At 40.7% G+C, this 24,899-nt stretch overlaps 2 protein-coding genes across 6 annotated transcripts; both read right to left on the bottom strand.

Moving 5' to 3' along the window:
- Positions 1 to 3: 3 nt before the first annotated feature.
- LOC111218614 (cytoplasmic dynein 1 intermediate chain 2-like) lies at positions 4 to 22,328 on the bottom strand. Of its 4 annotated transcripts, none has more exons than XM_022740994.1 (17): positions 22,244 to 22,328; positions 20,297 to 20,414; positions 17,089 to 17,203; positions 15,485 to 15,572; positions 14,268 to 14,357; positions 13,796 to 13,911; positions 9,123 to 9,209; positions 8,739 to 8,901; positions 8,547 to 8,646; positions 7,594 to 7,719; positions 4,907 to 5,053; positions 4,711 to 4,824; positions 4,032 to 4,165; positions 2,839 to 2,983; positions 1,524 to 1,664; positions 1,221 to 1,346; positions 4 to 954 (listed from the first exon to the last, which is right to left on the bottom strand). In XM_022740994.1, the coding sequence occupies exons 2-17, from the start codon at positions 20,402 to 20,404 to the stop codon at positions 841 to 843; spliced, it is 1,914 nt and encodes a 637-aa protein (XP_022596715.1). In that variant the 5' UTR covers positions 20,405 to 20,414; positions 22,244 to 22,328; the 3' UTR covers positions 4 to 840. The 4 variants fall into 4 exon arrangements, with proteins under 4 accessions (XP_022596715.1, XP_022596714.1, XP_022596716.1 ...); XM_022740993.1 differs by lacking the exon at positions 22,244 to 22,328 and adding an exon at positions 21,407 to 21,491; XM_022740995.1 differs by lacking the exon at positions 22,244 to 22,328 and adding an exon at positions 21,407 to 21,491 and having other exon boundaries at positions 14,298 to 14,357.
- LOC111218616 (cytochrome b reductase 1) lies at positions 20,329 to 24,445 on the bottom strand. Of its 2 annotated transcripts, XM_022740998.1 has the most exons (5): positions 24,160 to 24,445; positions 22,977 to 23,185; positions 22,520 to 22,674; positions 22,244 to 22,407; positions 20,329 to 20,414 (listed from the first exon to the last, which is right to left on the bottom strand). In XM_022740998.1, the coding sequence occupies exons 1-5, from the start codon at positions 24,350 to 24,352 to the stop codon at positions 20,383 to 20,385; spliced, it is 753 nt and encodes a 250-aa protein (XP_022596719.1). In that variant the 5' UTR covers positions 24,353 to 24,445; the 3' UTR covers positions 20,329 to 20,382. The 2 variants fall into 2 exon arrangements, with proteins under 2 accessions (XP_022596719.1, XP_022596718.1); XM_022740997.1 differs by lacking the exon at positions 20,329 to 20,414 and having other exon boundaries at positions 21,825 to 22,407.
- Between the last annotated feature and the right edge of the window lie 454 nt (positions 24,446 to 24,899).

The raw sequence follows: 24,899 nt of genomic DNA, 5'->3' as shown, positions 1-24,899 counted from the left end.
AAATAATTTAAATGTATTTATTGTATTTTATTGAAATAAATCATTCAAACTGTTTGTTTCTACTGTGTGAAAAGTACATTCTCACATTTGACAGAGCTTTGAGATTCTTCAGGAAACAAACCATCTCTGTTCAGATCCTATCAACATACATGACAGATCTGGAAATCACTGAGCAGTTACAGCATAGAGGATATTCCAACTATCTGAAGTTTGACCAGCTGCACTGATTAAGTGGAGACTGGTGTACTATAGAACAATATAGAAGTAGAAAGACATTTGGATTTTGGACATTTCAGTATTATACAAACAAGTGATTATTTGTGTCATCAAGTCTAAAGGAAGAGAGACGACAACATGGGCTACAGCTTGAAATGTTTACATTCCCTGGATGTTTAAAGATGTGATTGCTTCAGTTCAACTTTGGTGGAAAAGGAGAACAGCTATGAGTGCTTCTCGTGAATATGTGGACTGGAGCACGTACAATATTTGGCTTGAGATACTTAACTCAAAATTAAGGCTCATGTTAACATGCTGTAAATAAAGACAGGTAAGGATTTTTACAGTCAAAATTAAAATGAAACTTTAAGGCATCTGGTTGACAAAAGGACGATGTTGTTGTGTTAGTGAACATGGCTTCATGTTAGTGTCTGAGGTTGATAGCCCTGTTACTTGTGTTATTCCAAGGAAGACTGGTGACGGTCCAGCTAACTGAGAAGGAAGAGTTGTCCAAATAAGAAAGTGTAAGAAATCAAAAGATGTCCATTTCCCTCCAATCAAAATGGGGCTGATACTAATGAGCACGCCACTGGTCCCTTAAACGTTGTGTCCATGGCGACTAGATCAGGCAGAAAGACGCTGAGCTGCCAGCTCTTCTGCATCATCCCTGTTCTCATTGATCTCTGCCAGTGTGCGGACAAAACGGGTCCACTCGTCGTTTCGTGGAACCGCAATTTGCTGTGGGGCAAAACAGAGGCATGACTCAAATTTTAAACAGTCTTCTGAGATCACACATAAAGTGTACACATTTGTATTTTTTGTTAAATCCTTAAGATCTTCTTAAAAAATCTCAGTAAGGTGAACTGCCCATAGTTGTGCAATCAATCACTAAAGGAGAAATTATAGCAGGTACGAGGCTGAATCACATCTGCAACAACACACCTAAGTGACAGAACAGATCAATCAGAAAATGAGTGGTAAAAAGCAGAGTCATGCCTACTCACCTCTCCCACATCATACACAAGAACTCGTCCATCAGAGTCTCCCACAGCAATTTCTCTGCCAGAATGAGCCCATCTGACCCTGTTGAGGGCTGGGTTACCCTCTACTGTGACGCTGGCAGTGGGGACCTAAAACAATAACACGGTAGAGAAACAATCAGAGGAGTGGGAACATGCTCTGCTACCTCTTAAGTGCATCATCTGTAATTAAGATTTGAGTGTGCCTCTCTTACTAGATGCACAAAATTCTTGTTTCCTTTTAAGGGGTCACAGAAAACATGCATGCTTTTAAGTAAACTACGTCACCTCAGTGTCATTGTTGAGGTTCCACAGGTCCAGATGTCCAACTCCATCCACACAAGCAAACAGAGCGGGGTGAGTCGGAGACCACATGACATCATACACGTAATCCGAGTTATCTTCAAATGAGTACAGGGGCTTATTGTTCTGCAGATTAAAAGAGACATTATTTTAATCATTGTATTTAAAAAGAATTCAGTTGTTGCTACACAGGTGCCTATATGTGTATCAATTCATACATAGGTACCACCATGTGTTATATAAACATGCTCAAACGTGCTAAATGAATACAAAATTTGATGTTTATTTTGTATTTTTAACAACACTGTTTCGTCATCCCTGTCAATGTTCCTTTGCTTTAGACACATTAGTCACGAGGCTCTAAGGTTGGTCAGTTAATGGATCCACCACTTTGGTCCAGAGTGTCTCAAAAATATTTAATGGATTGGCAAATAATTCCTGTTGCACACTGGACGTATTGTATATTTGTCAGATATTTAGCTTCATGACTAAATACAAGCAAAACTAGTGGCCTTCCCATTAGTGGCTGTGTTAGCCATTGCTAAACTAAGATAATAAACATGGTTTTAACACTGCTGAACGTTAGCATGTTACCAGTGGCTGTGGTCCACAGCAGAAAGGGAGTGTAAACCTGCTTAAATGGAGTACAGGCAGCGTGAGGCAGTATGAGCTTGAATATCTATAAGCTAATATTCAAACAGTATATCTGTGTGATATACATCCGTGATCAGTTTCCCTAATTGTGTCCTGATTTCTCTCCTCTCTCTTTGGTTTAAGGTGCAAGGAAACGATGGATAAGTGTTCAGCACTCTTTAATCTGTTATCTAGTAATATTAGTTGTAGTGGTGTTGCATAAACCAATGTCATGTACTGTTCATACAATGAGGGCATAATTACCACTGATAACACTTAAGTATGCTTATCTTGAAACCATCTTTTTTTTTTTTTTTTTTTTACAACTGCGAAGGATAAAAACAAACTTTGAACCTGAACTTTTATCTGTGTTTCAAGTTGGTTTTCTTTACAACGAGAATCACGGTCTCATAGAGTTGCTCACATTATTTAGCCTTGTAAAATTAGAGACATTACTTTTGGGTAAACAGGATTCATTACAGTTACTCTTTTGGTTGTCAGGACTTCTGACTCACAGTTTAATCAATATACTTTTAACTGAAGTATGTGACAGGCAAATAAACAAAAACATTATTGTCCTGAACTTTTGCTACACACAGAGGGGTCTTTTCAACCAGACAAAATTAACTTCGCTCAAATCTCATTGTGCCTTAGATCTCGCTCGTACCTTGGTGCTCCACAGCTTAACAGTCCAGTCGAAAGAGGAGGTAACAAAAAGGTGGGAGAAGTCCAGGGGCCCTGCAGCTGTGTGGCAGTTGATCCCTGTGATGGGCCCGTGATGGCCCTCAAACATCTCACTAATGCCCGCTTTGCTGTGGAGCACACAGATGAAGGGGGGGGGTCAGAGCAAACGTACTGACAGATTACAATGAGCATGACAAATTTCATTTTTAAAAGCAGCAGATGTTGAGTAATGACCTTCAGTTGTAATGATGTTTGAATATGCATTTATGTACATGGCATGAAGGAAACACAATGAAAATTCAAAAGAATAACAGTTTGTACTTGTGCTTTTTAATCATCTGGCCATTACATTAAGTATGAAAGAAAGCAACAGGCACTGACGGACCTCTGCTGGATGTATTCACATTAATCATTTACTTATATCATGTGATTACCAGCAGGGTGGCAAAAGAGCCTGTAACCCCTCAACCACATGTTGCAGAGCTGTTACCAACTGAGGCTCTGATAATTAACGAAGAGAGGTAAATACTCAGCATGAGTGATGCTTATGCATTATTAACTGCGATGAGAGTATCATACCATTGTAAATGAGGTGGAAAATTATTCCCCCAATTACAGAGGTGATTCTGCTGTGCGAAACCTAGCAGCTATCCCCTCTCTGTGGTCTCTGGGCATACTGCAGGACATTTAGTATGGAGCTAACACGCTACTCAGTGGCAGCTCTGATTTAAGCCACATTTCACTGCTGAGGACTATCCACTGTGAGAGGAGCTCCAGTCTCTTAAATGAGAACATTGTGGGATGAACTGCAGTTTTAATTCTCCCCGGGACGACCGACTGTAAACAAACTCTCTCACCCAGAGACACATACTCGAAAGAAAAAAAAAAGAAAAAAAAAGGACAGGGAAAAAATGATTTGTTTCCCCTGCATGTGTGCCCTGTTTATGTTGAACGACCTTTACAAACACAACTGACAAGTGGAAAAGAAAAACAGGATGACTGGGCAGGAGTGAAACCTCAAACAGCAGGAGATCAAGTGTTGGATTTGCGTTGCACAGGGAAGTGAGTGGGCTATATTTATTTGACACATGGTCCTAGGTGGGCCTAACAAGACGCCTTAGTTTCCTGGCGGTCTTCGGGAGGGACACTGGGGACCGCGGTTGCTTATGAACGCACCTTCCATGACGACACGACATGTAGACAGAGCCGTCCTCACTGCCCACCACGAAATTGTTGACATCTCCGAGAGGGAAAGACATGGAGGTGACAGCTACAGCTTTGGACTGCTTGAACACCAGCTCCATGCTGTCCTGTGGAGGGGAGGGAACATGGAACAACATCCATAACAAGCTCCCTGCTCAGGCTTTATGTTAACACACACTCTGCCAAGCACAACCTATAAAAATCACTTGACAGTTTATTAATGCATAATCTAAATTCAACTAGCACTTTATAAAAAATTGACGTCTGACATCAAGGTCTTGGCAGCACGGATGAAATGACACAGCTAGCAAAGTTAATTTCCTTGAAAGTGAAAAATGAGTTGTAGAAGAAATGAGGGTAAAACCGGGGGAAATACCAAACTGGAATGCTAAAACGAAGGAGTTCAGCCAAAATGTTTGACATTTAGCATGAACGGGAAGGGACAGGAAGTGTGTGGAATGTGAAAGTGAAGAGACAGAAAGTACACAAAATGTAAAAACTAAGCTCCGCTCTTTAAAACGTGACAAATAATTAACATAGCAATTAAACTTTATGGTGAAATCTTTAATCCTAAGTTGTTTATATCATTCAGAAATACTCCTCTGACCAACCATGAATAAAAAAACCCACACACAAAGAGTATACATGTTACCTGTGGCTGTGAAAGCATGTCAAGACTCCAGGAACACATCTTTCCATCAGTGGAGATGCTAATCAAGTTGTGGGCGTTTTGGGTGCCAACCACATTCACACAGTAAACTGGGTGCTGCAAAGAGAAGGGGGGAGAAATTTTATTTTTCTGCTGCATTTAAATTAAGTGCGATTCCACTGTCAGTTGTTTACTGTACCGTATGTGCTGCTGCAGACAGGGGTGTCCTCTGCACCGGGGTTCTCTTGTTGCTCCTGTTGTCCCACAGTACGATCTGCCCTGAATATGTGCCCCCCACCACAACGTTAGGGTGGAACTTGGCAAACGCAGCCGACATAACAGCAGACTGTCAGAAAGAGGAAAAAGTGGAGAAAGGGATAGGCAACATTTATTTTCTCTGGTAATGAAAAAGTATATATTTGCAGTGACACAGTCTGGTGACAAGTCTCGAGTCATGTGCCGTCACGCCAGGTCCAATCAAACAAAATGTATCTATGCTCATGTTACACATGTCTATCTTCAAGAACAAAGCTCAATCCTGTGTGACAGAGCTGGTCAGTATGGCTTAAAAAATCTCTCAGTCTTTTAAATTCTTTTGACATTATACAAAGTTCATCATGATATTTATGTATTTTGTGTAAAAAAAAAAAAAAAAAAAAAAAAATACATCATGGCCACTTTTACAAGGTGAAGAGGGAGCAGCGCCGTAAGGAAAAGCTATCAGTTTATCAGTTGATGACCTTCACCTATGGTCATGAACTCTGGGTAGTGACTGAAAGAATGAGATTGTGGCTGCAAGCGGATGAAATGAATTTCCTCTGCAGGCTGGCTGGGCAGGTTAAGGAGCTCTGACTGTCTGAGGGATTTTGGAGTAGAGCCGCTGCTCCTTCACGTCAGAAGGAGCCAGCTGTGGTGGTTTGGGCATCTGATTAGAAAGCCTCCTGGGCACCCCAGGGCAGACCCAGAACACACTGGAGAGATTATACATCTCATCTGGTCTGGGAACACTGCAGGATCCCCCAGGAGGAGCTGGAAAATGTTGCTGGGGAGAGGGATGTCTGGGCTGCCTTGGTTAACCTGTTCCCACTACAATGGATGGATGATCATTTTGGAGAGTTAAAAAGACAGCAGATCCAAATTTCTTAGTTGAAAGGCAGTATTGCAAAACCCAGTGATATATGGTCTAAATAGTTGCGAAAATCTTCCAGTTTTGAACCTATTTTGAGCGTCATTTCACTGTTGACTTAAGACGTTTTTTGAATGTCTTTTCAGCGGTCCCTTTGTAGTTATTCTTCAGTTTACAGTTTTGAAAATCTATAATGAATATGAATTTTTATATAGTACATTAAATTCCCCCAGAATAGTGTTTTGTTTTGTTATTTTTTTGGCCCTTTTTTGCCTTTGTTTTGACAGCCGCACTGAGAGAGACAGAAAAGTCAGCGAGAGAGAGAGCGAGGGGATGACATGCAGCAAAGGGCCACGGGTTGGATCTGAGCCTGGGCCGCTGCGGTCAGGACCAAGCCCCCGCCCCCCATGTGGCACGCGCTCCACCAGGTGAGCCACTGTGGCGCCCCCAAAAACAGTTAATTAGTTTCAAGACCAGATGCTGCTTACACATGAATGCATCAGTGATAATAATCCAATATTCTAAGACAAGAAAGGCACTCAGAGCGCAAATCTCCACCAAGGCCAACGTCAAACAACTTACACCACACTTAGGAGAAAAAAATTCAAATTCATAGTTAATGATCTGGATCTGTCCCAAAAATCAATGAGCTCTTCCTTGGTCCATGACCCATCCTTCTACCAAGTTCAGTACAAATCAGTTCAGTACTTTTTGTGTTATCCTGCTGACAAACAAACAAACATGGATAAAAACATAACCTCCTTAGCAGAGGTAATAATAACTCTATTTTCCACTGAGGTAACTGACCACAAGGCAGAACTGTATTAAATCACTGTCTGGCAAACTGGCTGCAAAATACTGCAAAGCTTTATATCAGCAACACTTGAAATCTTTAAAGTTGCCAGTAATCAAAATATGGAAAACATCAAGTTGAATCTGTTGTTCTCCTGCTTCATCTCAAAAGTTAAAGAACTGTTCATGCGTGCATCTGTGCATGTTCGCTCTTTCCCAAATCAACAGGTCAACAGGATTCATTATTAATTTTTGGATTATGACTTGATTCATGAATTTTATTACTGGTTTTCATGTGCCTACATGGCCTCGCTGCTCTACCTACCACAATCTTAACTCAATATTTTGTCTTAAGGGATTTTTTTTTTTTTTTTAACAGAAATTGTGAAGCCTTGTGGAGGAAACTTTCATTTCGACCCGACTTGGAGGCACGAAGAAAATTACCTTCACACTTCTGTTCAGTTTTATTCATCTGAGCAGTACGCCTGCATCTACATCCGCTCTGGAGGCAACAACATGTGGTTCTACTCAGCTTGTCTTGCTGAAGGAGCCTCAGGGTAGGCATTATAATAAGGCTGGGCAGAATGGAGGAGCTCTGCTGCTCTCCCTGCTAGCTCGTCTGAACACAGGGCCCTTGTTTAGATGCACATGATAACTAGCCCTGCCCCACACACTTAATCCTGCTGCAGTGCTCGGATTCCATTCAACTCCTGCACCACAGGTCTTCTCCGGCGCCTCATGAACATGTGTTTGTGGATAGATGTGGTGAAGGTGGATGCCAGCACGGTGAACTCACAATGTGGACGAATGCAGGAGGGGTGAGGGGTGGGGGGGGGCTTAGGAGGGAGGAGAGAGGGTGAGCAAACAGGGGTTGGTTGGTGGTGCTCCACGTGTGTCATGGAAGAAGCCGACCGTGAGGACGAAGGGAGGAGCGGGAGGAAGAAGCGGAGAAGCGTTGCTTTAGGTACCTGACAATGGAAGACGTACTCCGGTGTTGCCTTCTTGTACTTCATGTTCCAGACTAACGCTACCCCATCTGGCTCGTGAGGAGCGTCCTCGTTGTTGTTGTATGAGGCAACCAGGAGTTCAGGATACTGGTGACAGAAGAAAAAAAAAAGAAAAAAAAAGAAAGAAAAATCAGCCCAAATGAATGTCAGGGGGAGGCAGACATGCCCCCCAGGCTGGGCTCCATGTGGACAAGCCTCGTTTGCTGCTGAATGCCTTAAAGACTGAGTAAATCTTTCCTCAAGATTTATGGCTTGTTTAAGTCGCCCAACACCCTAAAAACTTTGGTAAATTACATTTTGATTTCCTTTAATAATTTTAACCAAAACTTACATTCCTGAAAGCGCTCAGGAAAACACCACAGTACACTAAAACCAGCAGCTCATTGAGAATCTTTTAAAATTTAAGCTGACTGAAGTGCAGAGAATGAATACAGAAAGACTAGCAGAGGGTAATGATTTGATTACATCCTGATACTTCTAATGCTTGATCTGAGATTTACAGTCTGAATACATAATTTCAAATAACCAGGGTTTGGATATCGCTCTGAGCAAGTGAGTACTGTGAACAAAGGGCTGGTGTTCAATCACTGTCAAAAGTCATTGCAGAATGATGCATTAAATGACCTTGGACACCAGAGGAAACAAATCATTATGGCCTCTAACTAAGTGACAATTTGTGTGGGACATAACTTACTTTTTCCTGAGGGACTTGTGGCTAAAAGTAAATGCTGTCAAACTCAAGCTATGTAATCATAAAGCATTATGGCTGCACAAGTCTAAGTTGTTTTAACAGCCATTTAGCAACTACTTCCATTTTAGCACAAAAAAACAATAAATTCATTGTTAAAATTGACATATTTTTTCTTAAAAGTGTTTTGTGTTTAATTATGAAAGAGCGGTAAAAAGAAAATTACCTGGGGGGACCAGTCGAGGCAGGTGACGACACGATGTTTGGACCAGCGCTCATCCATGAACTGCCTGTTGAGGGAGAGCTTTGCTCCAGCCTGGATTTCACTGGGGAAAAACAAAGCACCGCAAATCAATAAAAACACTTCTTCAAAAACCAATTACAAGTTCTTTAACAACACTAGCTGTCCAATTATTACCCCTCCTTCTCCTCCAGGTCACGGCCACTGTAGTCAAAGAAGAGGTCCACATGCTCTGATAGAGCCCGCTCAATAATGCGAGTGCTGTGGTCAAAGAAATTCACAAACTCCTCTGAGTGCAGGATCTGGAGTTTTTCCTCCTCTGTTAGCTCATGGGGGGGTGCTATACAGAGAAAAAAAAAAAAAAAAAAACAGTGAAATGTAGTGAAGATTTCTGCTGCTCATGGTCATTATGATATGTGATTCGCTGCTTTACAGGAACAGAAACCTCTTTGTACTGTGAATCAACTATTATATGTGAAATTGTAAAATTCCTACAAGAAGTGAAGGGGCACAATTTCAGCCGAGTATGTCAATTATAAATGGTCACTGGTGGTGAAGTACCTTCCTCCTCCTCATTCTGGTCCGGTTTCTCAGTCGGAGTCTCGGCTACTGGTTGAGGAGGAGCGATTTCTTCCTCTTCTTCTTCCTCTGTGGATCAAAAAGTGAACCCTGTTAAACACTGGAAAATACACTGAGCTATGTTGTATAAACTGAATCTCTCAATCAACATATTATTGTGTAACTCATTTGGTTTATGATATCAGTGTTGTCAAAATCTCAGACATAAGCAGAGATTAAAACCAAATTCAAAATAACAACTTCCCCAAACAGATGATCATGCCTCCATACAGACGTTTCATACATTTTTTGGTCACTACATCTTCCATCTCTATTATTTTCTTTTTTCAATAAAAGCTTCACCCAGTGATTATGGGCATGGCAATAGACGGATTTTGTATCTCTGCCTTGCATTTGTTTGGTTTGTCAGCACAATGTCGCCTTTCAAAAAGAACCTGCTGCTCTAAAGCAGGGAAGTTTGTCATTTGTGTTAAAGGGACACAGCGCAGCGGGTGTCTTGTTGTCATAGGGACCCCTGTCTTTCCCAACTGTTAATGAGACTCAAACCATTCAATAGAGAGTTGAGTTGTCAGTGTAGCTGTTTCCTCTGTGTCCCAGTAGCAGGTTGCCCCCTTCTAGGCCACAGGGCAGCGGGGCAGAGGGTGTGGAGCAGCTGCCCAGGCCCGTCCTATTGGTCTGGCCAGATGACGGCATGGTGCAAAAGCAGATGGTGATGCTGGGATTGTCTTGTGCTCTTCAGAGGTGGCATGGGGATGGCACAGAGGTTTTCCGCCTGATTGCCCCGAGACAAGCTTCTCCCTGAACGGCAAGCCTATGCAATTACCATCCTAGCAGGAGGTCCTGCAACTCCTATTCAACCTCAGAGAATGTACAACAAAATACAGGCCAGACCAGCTGGCAAACTGCACACCGGTTCTACCTCAAAGGAGATGAACATGCTTTTTCAAAACACATCTCTTAGAGACAGTATATAGCTTATGCTTTCAATGTAAAAAATAGTAGCAAAAGCAGGACAAAACAGATTCATGAGGAGAGGGGAAATACTCGTCTGGTTCCTGCAGGCATTTATCTTGATATGAACCTTATAGTTAATCTAGGATGACAGCACCACATGCCAGAATTTCCTTCCTACTGAGATAATCTAAATGATAATGTCATCTGTCACTTTGTCCATAAAGTGATTTATCCCCTTTCTCAGATGGAGGTTTGGGGAAGAAGGTTATTGGGTGCACTGATGAGTTTACAGAACTGGGTTGATGACACAAGCCATTTCAATGTACGGCCATACTCTGCAACCAACAGGAGAAGGTTAAAATCTTTCCTTTCAAGGGCCTCAATCAGGCTTAAAGGAAAACAGTAATCACTGTCTTTCAGCTAGTCCCGGCCGTGCTCGTCAGCCCTTTCCGTGGTGAGGCAGCCAGAGCAATCAACCTGCCAGGCATTAGGAGCGGATAGACAATCTGAAAATAAAGGGTATAATGCACCTGCCAGCCAAAATGGCCATTTGGAGAAAAGCTAGTGATCCTGGTGACCCCGCTGGGGATGTGTAGGGGGGCAGTAGCGCCTAGCGAGGGTGGGTGATGGAGGAAAAAGAGACAGGGGGGGGGAGGGGGGGGTTGCATTTAACAGAATTCACCCGAATCACCGATGTCCCATACACTGACACCTCCTCTCAAAGCAGGCCCAATTATGGCTTTTGTACCACTTAAGAAATAAAAGCTTTTCTAGGGGGGAGCCGGTCAGGAGGGGGGGAGGGGAGAGTAATCACAGGTCTTAGTCAATGGACAATATATTAATGCAAACCCAGCATGCGGCCAGTGATGTACAACTATAAAACTAAATGACCTTTGCTCTCCGCTGCAGGTGTGTTCCACTTTCTATATGTCCTGATAGACCACGGGTCTGACTTCGGCATGTGCATCAGGGTTTTTCTCTGCCATATAAAGGCCAATAATGAAACCACACAAGACGAAACTCTAGCAGCTTAAACACACAACAACACAAACATGTGCTCTGTCATTCTTTGTTTCCTAAAATAAAGTACTTCTAGCACACGTTTTCAAAATTGTGTGACTTGTACAATGCCAGCATCTGCAGTTGGAACAAATTTAAAACTGCTGCAAGGCAAGTAAAAGCGAAGACATTAGCAGTCAGATTTTGTCCATATGATAACACTGTTCAGTCATCCGTCAAACAGGAGTCTATTGTTTTCAGCTTGTCCAACAGTGGTTACACACATCTCTAATGACACTGAGGTCTAAAGATCACAAACGTGCCAATGGTAAGCAGAAATCCAAAACCAGGACTCTCAGACACCATACAAACTCGTACTCATCCTCTGGTTAAATGGAAGTGAAAACAAAAGCCAGGTTATAAACTGAAACAATACACTGAGGGGAAAAATAGAGATACATAAAAACTTTCCGTTCACAATTATTAGCTGCGGTATGACGGTGGGATACAATAGATATTTCACAGTACTAATCATCAAGTGCATAAAAGCTGACCACAATTACAAGTGGCACTTGAAACAAGAAGGCCATTAAGGGCTTTTGTGATTAAAAGTTTTAACCTGCTTCTGAATTCAGAGTGATTAAAACAATCACATTCAATTAAATATTAGATTTACTAAACTGCTCCACATACTTATTCCTAACAAGCCTTTTTAAACAGCGTACCAGACCAACCACTCCACACACACACCCCTCAGCTCCCCTCAACCTCCAACAATATCTTACTCCATAATTACAGCCTCTTGTTGAAGAGTGCATACTGATGCTGCATATTACCTACTAGTGTAGTTGGAGTACTGTAGCGGCACCACAGACATTTACCAGTCTGATGGCTTATATCAATGAATTTTCAAAAACTACATACAGATAAAAAAAAAATGTAACCATGTTATCTAAAAGTCACAAACTTAAGATATAGGCAAATAAATATCAATACAGAAGTCATCTTCATACAGTCATAGCCATCTGAGATGAGATTTCAGGGCACTCTAGGTGCAACAATGATAGCCCTGCACGTCTTTGGTTGTAGAATGACGCGCTACTGTCGCCATTACCAACAACCAAATAATATAAAAATGAAGATGCATTCTCCTTGACTGTTCAGGGGGTCTTTCTTTGGGGTCGATAGGGCAGGTGATGTTAAAAAAAATCTTAAATCTTACACTCCTGTCTCTGAGGTGTCTTGCAGACACTGTGGGAACCCTCGGTTTGCAGCGGCCAGGGCACGGCCGCCGCTCCCTCTAATGCCACCGCCTGCTGACCTTGAGAGTGCTGCGCCGTTGCCTCCTTTTGACAACATGATAAATCGCTCAATCACAGAACAGGCCCGACGCCACCCCACACATCAAAAATGCGCCGAGGGGAGCAAGCTGGGAAGGGGATGCCGTCTCATCGAGTGCCAGAAGTGATGGTGTGAAAATGCACAATGTCACTGAGTGTGTTTTGTTATGTGCCTGTTCGGTGAAGGGAGAAGACAGGGAAGCGAGGGAGTTGATGAAATGATTACATAGTGGCAGAGAGGGGAAGGGGGCCTCGTGTTGAACAGCTGGCAGAAACCATCGTTGTTTAACACAGTTTTACAATGCCCAGTAGAGTCCAGAGTAAAGAGCGACAAGGAACAGAGAGATGCTCTTCATCCTTCACTAGTTCTGCTCATAGTTTTCCACAAAATCACACAATTTTATCTTACTCACGCTGCATGCCACCTCAGAATTTTCTACACATCACCTGATCGGACAGCAACCAACAATCAGTACACTGTTTAAAATCCTAACCAGGCTTTCAAGGATGCTTAAAAAGATGTGTTAGCTGATGCAAATAAATTGAGAAAACAGCTAAAAAGACAGACTCATTCCACAAACTGTAATTTGAGGTATTGTCAGTTCTGTGACTAGTTCTGATATCTCTTTGAAAGAAATGATAAAATAAGGAAAAAATCCTGATCAGGATTTCAGTCAGGCGCGTTATTCCCCATCTGTCATTACATAAATCGACCCCAAACATGCAGCACACCCACAAATCCTGCATATTTTATAGAACATGTGTTCAGCATGTGGATATTAGTAGTAGCCCAAATATTCTCTTTGTCCAACCACATGAAAGCTTCAGTGCAGCAATTACATACATATCGACATGCTTCAGAGGCAGTAAGCAGTCGTATGCATGGCGCTTCATATCTTCCCCTTCAATCGCATTTCTCCTTCCTGTCACTGGTTTTCTCATCTCGCTCATTAATTATACCAAAGCGGGGTTGGTTGTAGAGCTGCATATGTGGCTCAGGGGAGCAGAGTTTGTCTGAATTTAATCTCTGCTCTGACTTCTTATGTTTCCTGGGCCTCATTTTTCCTTTACTTTCATCTCAGTGCCTGGTCAAATCAAATCTCTTCCACTTGTTGTTCATTTCCGGTACCCACTTTTACACTCGTACAGCCCACAATAGCCCTGTCAAAGAATGGTGCACTCTTCATGCAGCAAATTACAACATTTGTTAGCAAAGAAGCCATACATTTTAATGGACCACAACTTTTTTTGTAAAGCTCTCGTTACATTGACATATTCAAGCACACAGCTGTACACAGCTGCACACGCAACTTTTGTTTGTGTTTTCCAAGGTTGTACAACAGTACATTAAGTGAGAGTCACCTTCTTTTTGCTGGGTCATGGCAGGTGTCTGGGTCTCTTTTGTGTAGGACACAGTTTCACGCGGAGGGAAGTCCACTTGTGTGACTTTGGCCATTCCCAGTTTTGGCGTTCCTCGCCTAAAAGTACAGAACAACTCAGACTTTGCACAACATCACTACAAAACAGTAATTAATTCAACAAGAAAAAAGAAACAGACAAAACAATACTATTACTATAACTTTTCTCATCTGCTTTTGAAACAATTCTCACCTCCTTGCAAGTGGACTCTTTGCTGATCAAAGTAAATAAATGAGTGTTTCATGGAATGGCAAAGACTTCAGATTAGTTTAACAACCAGTGTGAATTCATTAAAAGGTTTTGTCTGACCACTCTTGCATGTACGACTTGAGTTTTTTTCCTGGACTGCATTAACTGAATAATGACTTTGAAAAACAAAGTAATCATGCCATAGATTGAGAGAAGGGAAAATGACCAGGAAAGGAGAGAAGAGAGTGTCCAGTACCCCAGCTCAGAATCAGAGTGAAGTTGAAGAGTGGACGGGTCAGAGTCCCAGTGCAGAGTCCTGGTTAGTGTCACAGCAACAAGGCGGCATTAGTGAGAGAAACAGGCAAGCACAAATGAGGAGAGGAAATAAAGTTAGCTTTATGGCACACAACATGCTGATCGGATCTTAGGTCACAAATCTGTTAAACTTGGATGTTATCAAATTGCACTTAAAACTGGATTTTTTTTTTATTTACAGGTCAAATCAAGCTTGAATCTGTCTACACAACACAACAAAAAGATGAAAGAATGTATCTGCTAAAAATGAATGGACACAGGCCCCCTGAGTGGGATGACACAGGGTGTAATGTGCAGCCTGCAGGGCTGATACAGCCTGAACTGTGTCACTGACAAGGCTCTGAGTGTTGTGTAGACAGAGAGGGAAGGAGAGAGAGAGAACCCTCAGGGAGAAAACATGACCTCCATGTGTGTAGGAAATGGCCATGCTGGTGAGGGAAATGAGTCAACACGTAGGGGGAACAGCTCCCTGGGCCTGATGGGACACTGGGGGAGCTTGGATTTCAGCCCAGGGAAGGGGCTCTAATTAGGGGTTAAGAAGTCCCCCAGGCATCACAGCAGCCTGCTGTTTTATTGTTAATTTAGGATCGTCCTAATTCAATGGCACACAAATTAAATAAACATGCACTCAGTTGGCATAAACTCGTCATCATTCACTGTAATGGTATGAGACTTTGTAAAAAAGTTTTAGCTCAGTTGCTCTTACTATAATCAGACTTTACATATATCCGTTACCTTTATCCGGAGTTTAATGTGATGCAAAGCTTACTAAGCAAAAACAGATCTAAATCTCAGGAAGGCATTTTTAAAATACTTCTTAACTAAATTGCTGTACAACATTTGCATTTTAAGTGGCTTGAGAAGCTGTGTTAAGGACACTGAAAACATTTTCTTGATAGCAAAAGCATAAATGAGCACAAAAAGAGGACAAACAGAGCTGTTTGACGAGATTTAAAATCAGTGAGGTACAATGCATTTAAGGACCTTGGCATTTCTTCGAATCTTGTAAAGTCCTGCACTGAAAGTGGGGAAAATCTTTGTGATACAAACATTTGCTGAGAGGGGTGTGTGTGTGTGTGTGTGTGTGTGTGTGTGTGTGTGTGTGTGCGCGCGCGCGCACGTGTGTACCTGGGTCCCACGGCTCCATCAGAGTCCTGGCTCCCTGCCTCACTTGGTGTGCCAGCCGATTTGGCAGTTGGAGACATGGGAGGAGGGACTAAACAGTGAGACAGATAATAATAATCTGTTACAATCCAAAGATGCTGAGCTATCCACAAATGAGTACAAATGCGTTCATTCTGCAGTGGCAGCTTTGTTGTTGCAAATATTGCTCAAATGTTATCAAATCTTGGAGGGAGATTTCCTGACAGCTACAATATTACTGAGCCTGTTTTAATATGTGTAAACCTTTGAAATGAGTAGCAAAGCAAGTTGAATACAAAAAACAAACATAAGCTGCAGCAAGATCAATCCACATTGGGAAAGAGCCATTAATAAGGCAATTACACTGAATTTGTCATTATTAAATAAATACTTGAATAAATCTAATAAATTGCATAAATATAAAGTCAAACAGAGAGACAAAGAGAGATAGAAATGCACAAAAATATAAAATTTCATCCCTTCTGTTTCAAACTTGTTTGCATTTGTTTGTTTGGTGTGAGGTCTATAGAGATTTTTTTATGGATCTCTTCTGCCACCTGCTGTTAGCAACAAGACAGTGCTCCAAAAACCCAGGTCTGCAGAGACTATAAAGCAACCTAAATGCAGTACACTGAATACTGGCATTATTTTACAGATACTTGTTTCTTTAATCAGGGCTTTCACCTGTGTTGTACAGGTTCTTACGGAATTTTTTGTGAAATATGCTATTATCATGAGTGAGACTGATTTTATAAATGCAAGCTCCTCTGAGAAATGTGCTGTGAAAACTTGCAAGAACATATTGAATACATTTTTTCTACTCTCTACTTGGTCTCACTCTCTAGTTTTGTCTTCATGAAATTTATTCAGAGTTTCTACTAAGAAATCTCTAGGTGGCAGCCTATAAAAATGTGAAATGGACAATACACTGAATACAATGTACTTGAGGAGTCTTAATCTGAAATGACTATAATGACATAGTTATATTAATATAACCTTATGAGAATGACCATGGGGTCAAAATGTCAGCTTTCAGCTTCAATGCATTGGTGTTTGCATTCACACCTGATTGACAGTGTAAAAATTAGTGCCTTTTTAATGTGCTGTATAAATCAATCCAATTATAGCCGGCAGAAAAGTAAAGTCAAGTAAAGACAAGTAAACACATTAAGATATTATTAACCTAAGTTACTACTTAGTACTTAAGTTATCATATTTAATATTTGGTTGTATATTTATCGGCCAGTAAAAAACATTCCACTGTTTGGCCATAAAAAATCTGTATGTTTTATGTAATTTTTCTACTGCTTTGTTTTGCTTTGGGGGACGATTCCTATGCTGTTCACCCAGTATGAAAGTGAACCCAAACCTCAGTCAGAGACAAAACACTGAAATAATATATAATGCATGTGAGATATACTGAAAATTAACCATTGCAACTCCTTTTACAAATTAAAAGATATATAAAAGGATATATGAAACAGGATATATGAAATTGTCATTTATGTCTATAAGGTTATAGATTTTAAAATCAGATATCCAAGTAGCTAAGTATGTATCAATCAATCAACAGGTAATATAAAACATACCAGCAGGAGCATCTGGGGTTATGCCCATACTCTGTAGCAGGGCCTCAGCGTCACGCCTTTTTTTCTCCAGGTCAGAGTCATCCTGGTGAAGTGCAGCATCTTTCAATTGGTCCGCCTAGAAGCATAACAATGCATCATCCATTAATGCAATCTCTAATAATCCACATCACACTGCTATGATCTCCAACAATACAGAACCTCAGGTTATCAACATCTGTTCTATACTTTTATCCACCTGTAAATTTTTTTTTTATATAAATATTTTATGCCTTATTCATATAGGGACAGTGTGAGAGTGACAGGAAAGTTGGGGAGAGAGAGGGGATGATATGCAGCAAAGGGCTATGGGTCGGACTCGAACCCATGGCTGCTGCGGTAAGGACTGAGCCTAAATGTGGTACACGCTCTAACAGTTGGGCACCCATCCACCAATACATTTTAAGGACACGATGAATTTAATGATCAGACAGAGATGATGAATCTCAGATGACTGTCAAAGAGCAGATTATTGTATTGTTTCAATCAACTCATTTCCAATAAAGATATCCGAATGTTCTAACAGTGAATAAGAGGCCAACTTAAAAACCACCAAATAAAATAGTTTCTATAACTAACAGCTTGCTAAAAATGTATTTTGATGACATGAGTTTTCTGATTACTAGCTCTGAGAGAATTCAGCTTGTCCTCAAATTCTGACTGATTAACTGACTAATTTGCATTCATTGCAGTGCCAGAATGTAACCTAACTAGCATCGGAGAATAGAAAATGCAGAGTGAAACAAGACGTAGCTGATCATCAGAAACACTTTTGAGTATAGCGGCAAGAAAAAGTATGTGAACCCTGTTTTCTGCATTGATTGGTGATAAGATGTGATCAGATCTTTATCTAAGTCACAAATGTAGACAAACACAAGCTAATATCACACAAACAATTATAATCTTTTGTGTCTTTATTAAACACAGCCATTAGACTGCTAGTGGAAAAAGTAAGTGAAGCCTTGGATTGAATAACTCCTCAAACCTCCTTTGGCACCAATAACCTCAAACAAGTGCTTCCAGTAGCTGCTGATCAGACATGTACAATGTTCAGGGGGAATTTTGGACCATTGTTTCGACCACTCCAAAAAGTAGATTTTCTTTGTTTGAAGTCATTCTGTAGTAGATTTACTTCGATGTTTGGGGTTATTGTGCATCACCTAGTTTCTCCTGAGCTTCAACAGGCTAACAACCACCCTGACATTATCCTGTAATAAACCTTGATATACTTGGGAATTCATTTTCCCATCAATGATGGTGAGCTGTCCAGGCCCAGAGGCAACAAAACAGCCCCATCATGATGCTCCCTCGACCGTAGTTCACCTTTATATGATGATTTCATGCTGGGAATGATAGAACTGCATGTTCTTCAGTAACAATTCAAGTCACAAGTTCATCAGTCCATAAAACATCTTCCCAGTAGCGTTGTGGAGTGTCATTGTGCTCTTTGGCAAACTTCAGAGGTGCAGCGATGTTTTTTCAGGGAGCTGCGGCTTCCATGCACCTTGATTTCTGTATGGTAGACTTATGAAGAGAGATTTTAACCAGCTCCTATGATTCCTTTAAGCCTAGCTTGACACCCACTTCTACAGAGAGCAGGCACACAACTAAATCATCTCCTTTTATAGACAGTTTCTCTTAATGTGGACTGATGAATATCTAAACTCTGAGATGACTTTGTAACCCTTTCAGCTTTGTGCAAACCAACAAATCTTGATGGTAAGTCTTCTGAGATATCTTTTTAGTGGGCATGGTTCAGATAAGTAGATGCTTCTTGTGAATATCAAACTCAAAATGTTTACGTGTTTTTATAAGTCAAAGTAGCTCTAACCCACACCTTCAATCTTGTTTCATTGACTGGACTCCAGGTTTGATAACTCACCCTTACTCTACTCCCCCTCCCTTTTATTAATGCCTGTATCCAAGGGGTTCGCATACTTTTTTCCAACCGACACCGTGAATGTTTGAAAACTACTGTCAATATATTTAGACAAGAACAATACAATGATTTGTGTGTTATTAGTTGAAGTACAGTGTCTTTGTTCATAACTGTAACTTGGATGAGGATCTGACCATATTCTAGGACAAATTTATACATAAATGGGGGTAATTTCAAAAGGGTTCACTTATTTTTTCTTGCCACTGTATATAGAAAATCAATTTATGGAAAAAGAAAACACCCACAGGCTGGCCTTTGAACAGGCTTCTGTGTAAACTGTTTCTACTATTTCCAGACCAAATCAGCAGGTTAAAAGGTTTTAAGAAACTGATGGCATTATTTCTGCTAGTGTCTGCACACAAAGTTACTATAGTTTGAGGCATCAAGAGAAGACAGGGCTTACTTTCATATCTTGAGAGGAGACTGTGTGCTATCGGTCATTGTGGCACATTATGGGAAAACAACTTATGGACACTTAATAATTGACCCAGGTGTATAATACATGATGGTACACATGCACTCATTTTAGTCGTATTGTTTTCTTGTTATCACATTACACCAAAGTTGAGCATTTTCATACACTCTACTTACTGTCAATCAACACACAAAAAACAATCACTGAAAAACATTTCCCTTGCTAACTTTGTTTTGACAGTCTAGATCATCAATATGAAATATACTGTCTACACAACACAGACGTACAGTATATAAATAGCACCAATCTGAAATCCTTGAGACAATCATGATATAGAGTGTCAAACAAAAAAAAAATCAGCAATTTTTATATTACTTCACATCTCAATATGCAATTTAAATAACTGACCTAGATCTCATTCAAGATGGTTTAACAAGTAAAAACCAGCTATAAATTACTTATTTAAAAACAATGCTGCTAATTCTAAGATCAACATACCAACTTTCTGTGAAGTCTTTCTGAAAGGCCTTGGTGCTTGCTGTATATGTCTGTCAACATAACCATAATTTACCAGGTTTCTTAAGCTCTAAACTGCATTTGATACATATGCAAATGGTGGCTATCAGTGATTTCTTTCTGCATCTGGACTACCAAAATTCACAAGAATTTCAGTGTAGGGACAGAATTTGCATTTGAATCGAAGAACGGTTTTCACTCACACTGAGCCATTAATGGTTTTGAATGCGTTTATTCTCCATATTCCTTTTTGCCTTCAATATCAGTGTATATTCAAAACATTTACAAAGACTTACACATACCTCTTTCTTTTTGCGCTCCTCCTCCTTCCTTTTCTTTTCCTCTCTGATTTGTGCCAAGCGTTGCTTCTTCCTTTCAAGCTCTGCTTTCAGCTCACTCTTGTCAGACATAATGCCACAGCTGTGAACAAACAACATATTTTTGTTTATCTTCGCGTTATACAAAGAGTACATTGGGAAATATTGTATTTTAAGCTGAAACCTCTCTTGGTTCTAAGTCTTAAGTGTGTTTAACAAAAGCCGAGCATCAAGTTGCCTCCCTGTATTTATACGGTGCAAAGAGAAATAAAGGCAGTGCTTTAAAAGCAGTCTTAAAAAACATCCATCCCCAGACGATGCTCTCCACTTCAGTACCACCTTGCACAGCAACGGACACGGGTATCTACCCAGATTCACCTTGCAGATGAAACAGTTTATCTAAGCATCCAATGGTGCTTTCCGTCTTCTTTGCAGCTGAGTGAGTTAAAGTTAGCTGTGTTAGCTGTTCGGAGACAGACACTTGATTTCTGAGCTACATGCTGTATTAAAACCACTGCCCTGCTGACCAGTCATTGTCAGCCAGCCAACAGAGAGCCCCACCCTACAGTTGGGACGACCGATCACACCGGGTTAGCTTAGCATTGGGTTTGTCTATCCCCTTTCAGTTACTTCACTTTGGTCCTCATCATCTTGTTGTGCACCCTCTCAAACTACAAGTACGGTTCACACTGATACGATGTTTTTATTTGACCAATCGCGCTGGAGCTTCATAGAACAACACGCTATTATCCAGTCGGCCTCGGTCGCCGCTAACGTTAGCCTTCCTTGTTATGACTGCCATCCTTGTTGTAAAATATTTAATTAGTAATTCCTAACAATGCGCATAGTTTAATGTAATCTATAGTGTTAAACAGCGTTTCGAGGGGGGACAGAAAACGTAGTTTTCACCATTCAACCCATTACTTATAGCTAGAGATGTAGCATTAGCTTTATTTGTTAGCGGCTAGTTTTCAGCTGCACTGACTGCACTCCGATTAAAACAAGTTGGGCTACAAACACAGCCACAAATACATACAATATGTAATAAATGTGTGGCACTATAGCTAAAGTCACTTTAATGTGCAGATGACTAACCTTAAAGCAGGTTTTCGACCTGACACCAAACACACAGCCAAAACAACTTGCCAACCCAACTACAGAAGCCGAGAAGTGTCAAAAATGGTCATTTAGCTTTTACGTGGCTGTGGTGCTGCCATCTGAGGTCAAGCATAAAGAGTTCTGAGCTTTCAAAAAGCTCAAAAGGCTGGTTTAAGCAACGCCAAGACAACTGGCTGGATATAGTATTGAAAGTTAGTGGTTAATATTGTGGGTGGATGTTATGATATTAATTTTGAAAGCCATTAATAGAAGACAGTAACAGGATTCCAGAGTCCTAATGGTTAATGTAGTAGTTCTATTGTATGAATATTCCCCTATTCAGCAGGCAATAATTAGATCATTAATATATTACTAAACATTCAAGGACTGTGTGATATTAGTTAGAAATTGCCAATATTTATTGTAAAATGTAGGTAGGTTCTGAACATATTTGAAAAACCCTGATGTCATAATACAAAAGAATAGAAAAACTCCTTATAAAGCAGCTCATCATTATTTACATACACTTGCAACAATAATGCTTAGAGAGAACAATAATAAGCTCTAAACACCAATAAGAAAAATACTTGTAAGTGCAAGAAAGACGTTTATGTATGGAAAGATAAGCACATTTTTTACTTTCTCTGACCAGTGTAGACTGGGTGAACATACATTCAGCATTGGAGACAGTACCAACTCTGACTCAGTTACTCTGTAATCAGTCAGTCTAATCATCTAATTTGTTATTCCTCCTCCTGACATCCCCAGAGGCCTCAGCATCATCTCCATCAGACAGCTGAGATAGAGCTGGACCGACTTTGGTGTTGTCCTCACCTCCCCCATTGGAATGTAGAGTATGCAAGGTCTGGTCAGTGGGGCGTTTCCAAGACGTTTGAGTGGCAATCCAGAGAATCAGAGCTCCAAAAACCACCAGGAGGACTCCCAGAATGTTCACAAAAATTGCCTCTGGGGGTGAGTCCTTATACTTTGGGTTGCTCCTTTGTCATGAAGTACAAAAAAGAAAATTAAACTCATTCTTACACAAGCAATTAACATTGCACATTTTTTAGAGTATTCTAAGCCTTTATTTCTTTTTTTAAAAATACTTACAGGCCAAAAATCAGCTTCTCTGTGATGCCCATGAGTGCTACAGCTATAGCACTGCTAAAGAGTAAAAGACCACTGTAGACATGGAGGGGCATGAACGCTGCTCTCCAGGATACAGGTGTAACTGGTATCAAGTACATGCCAACTCCAAGAACAAGCTGCTCATTGAAGGAGAGAAAAAATGCACTTGTCAGATACTGCACTAACCAAGACTCTTATTCACTATGACTTAGCATTTTAGAGACGACCAGCAGAGACAAAGCAATTTGTGTTTTGGTATTCTTGAAGAGAATCTCAGTATTACATGTGTAAGACATACTGTCCTACTCTATATGTAAAGGTGTAGTGCAAACTGTCTCTGTACTATTTCTTACTAGTAGCGATATCAATACTGCACCACACAACCAGGAGCCTTACCCATTACTTCATTAATCATTTGAAATAAAAAGAATTTATTTACCTGTAGACAGTACAGGGTCACAACCATCAGGCCAAGCCAGCTGTGCAGACTGTACATGTTGGGGATTTTGGCAGCATTGTGGAAGTCAAAAACTGCCACCATAGCTATAACGGCAAAAATGAAGGCCACTAAGTTCAAGCCTGCATGGATGAACTTCATCAATAGTTTGCTGCACTGCCAGGTCCAGGGGAGCCTGTAGACAATGATGGCTGCAAGAGAGCAACATTCAGTATAAATCAACCAGGTCTCAATGCAGCTATCATGCATATGTTAAATTTTGACCATATCAAACTTTTTTTTATTGATGGGTGCTTCTATAAATTACATTCTAGGTCTCTAAACCATGTGAAGTCTACATACATAGTTCACATACTACAATATAAAAGTACTCATTTACAAGTCATTTATTTAAGCACATAAGTATTACCAGCAAAATTTGCTTCAAGTATCCATTGCGCAGACTGGCCCCTTTCAATTTGTTAAATCATGGAGCCATCATGGTCCTACTTTGTTTGTTTTTTTCATCTTATGCATGCAAGACAATATTTTGTGCACACAGGTTATCATCTTGTAAAAAAAAATAGATTTCAGAAACTAGGTTTCAGAAGAAATTTACTAATCAGTACTTGGTAATCCTATAGGTAAACCCCAGCACAACATTGAACATCTTGAACCTGTGCAGGTCTAAACAGCCACATAACTGAAAACGCCTGGGTGGTTATACACAAGCAATGATCTTTAATCTCATAATGCATCACAATCTACAAGTTGATCATATATTTAACTGTTTACCTATAGTTGTCACATAAATGTACTGGAGTAAAAAGTACACTATTTCCCTCTCAAATATAGGGGAGTAGAAGTTAAAAAGTAGCCTACGTTGTACCTACACGTACCTAAAAAATGTACTTAAGTACAGCACTTGAGTAGAAACTCTAAACTGTACGACCCAAGTTGAAACTTAACACTGTGAATGACAAGTTTCAGGAGAAGTTTAGTTGCTGGACGACGCTTTTATAATTACACCCTCATCAGCATTAACCTCCCCCGGGATTCTAGGAGAGGCGAGTCTTGTGTAACTTTGCCTTGAGCAATAATTTCCTTTAGTTGTTTACATTTCTTTAAAACAACACCCGAGTCCATTTGGACCACCATATTTCGTGAAAAGAAAGAGTTCCCTCACCTATTCCCTGCAAGAAAATAAACCCGGTGACTATTAAGACCGGATGCCAGTTGAACTCGGCCAGTCCTCCGTCCCAGGCTAAACCTTCTTTGTAGTGAAGAACCCATCTCAGCACGAATATTATGGAGACAAAGCCGACGGCGGCGGCAGCAGAAAGAGCGACCACAAACTGTCTCAAACTCTCCATCGCCATCAGTGTCGGCTGCAGGACGAAGAAGCGGCGTCACTGGCGCAGCTGCTACCACACACATAACAACCTGAAGTGGCTGCTGTTGCCGACGGACCACTGTCACATGACCCAGAGCGCAGCAAATGCTTGGAGGAAAGACGTTTTGTAACTTCAATGTTTACAGAAGAGTCTGAGACCAAGTTAAAAAAAAAAAAAAAAAAAAAAAAAAAAGGCACGTTAACTTTTGTGCTGAGTCAGTGACGGTTTACAGTTGTGTGCTTCCCTTTGGTAAAGTCGTTCACAGTTTGAGCCTGTGGTTATACTGACAGGTGTTTCTATTGTTTTGTCCAACCTCCGCACCACAAACTTCATCCTCCGATGATCATAAAGTTGAATTAGCAGGTTCAATAATCTAATAACCAGTAAATATTGAAGTGTCCAGACACCATCACAAACTTTGACGGAAACATCAAAACATAAAATCTACCATATTTCAGGGTGTTCAAATTCATGCAAACAAGATTAAAGGCCTTGAAAAAACTTTCTTTCAAGTCTAAATTATTTCTCTGTA

The sequence above is a fragment of the Seriola dumerili genome, unplaced genomic scaffold (assembly GCF_002260705.1).
Source record: "Seriola dumerili isolate Sdu_G_001 unplaced genomic scaffold, Sdu_1.0 BDQW01000052.1, whole genome shotgun sequence".
Classification (NCBI taxonomy): Eukaryota; Metazoa; Chordata; class Actinopteri; order Carangiformes; family Carangidae; genus Seriola; species Seriola dumerili.
The sequence above is the reverse complement of the archived record's forward strand: the minus strand, read 5'-3'. Positions and strand labels throughout refer to the sequence as shown.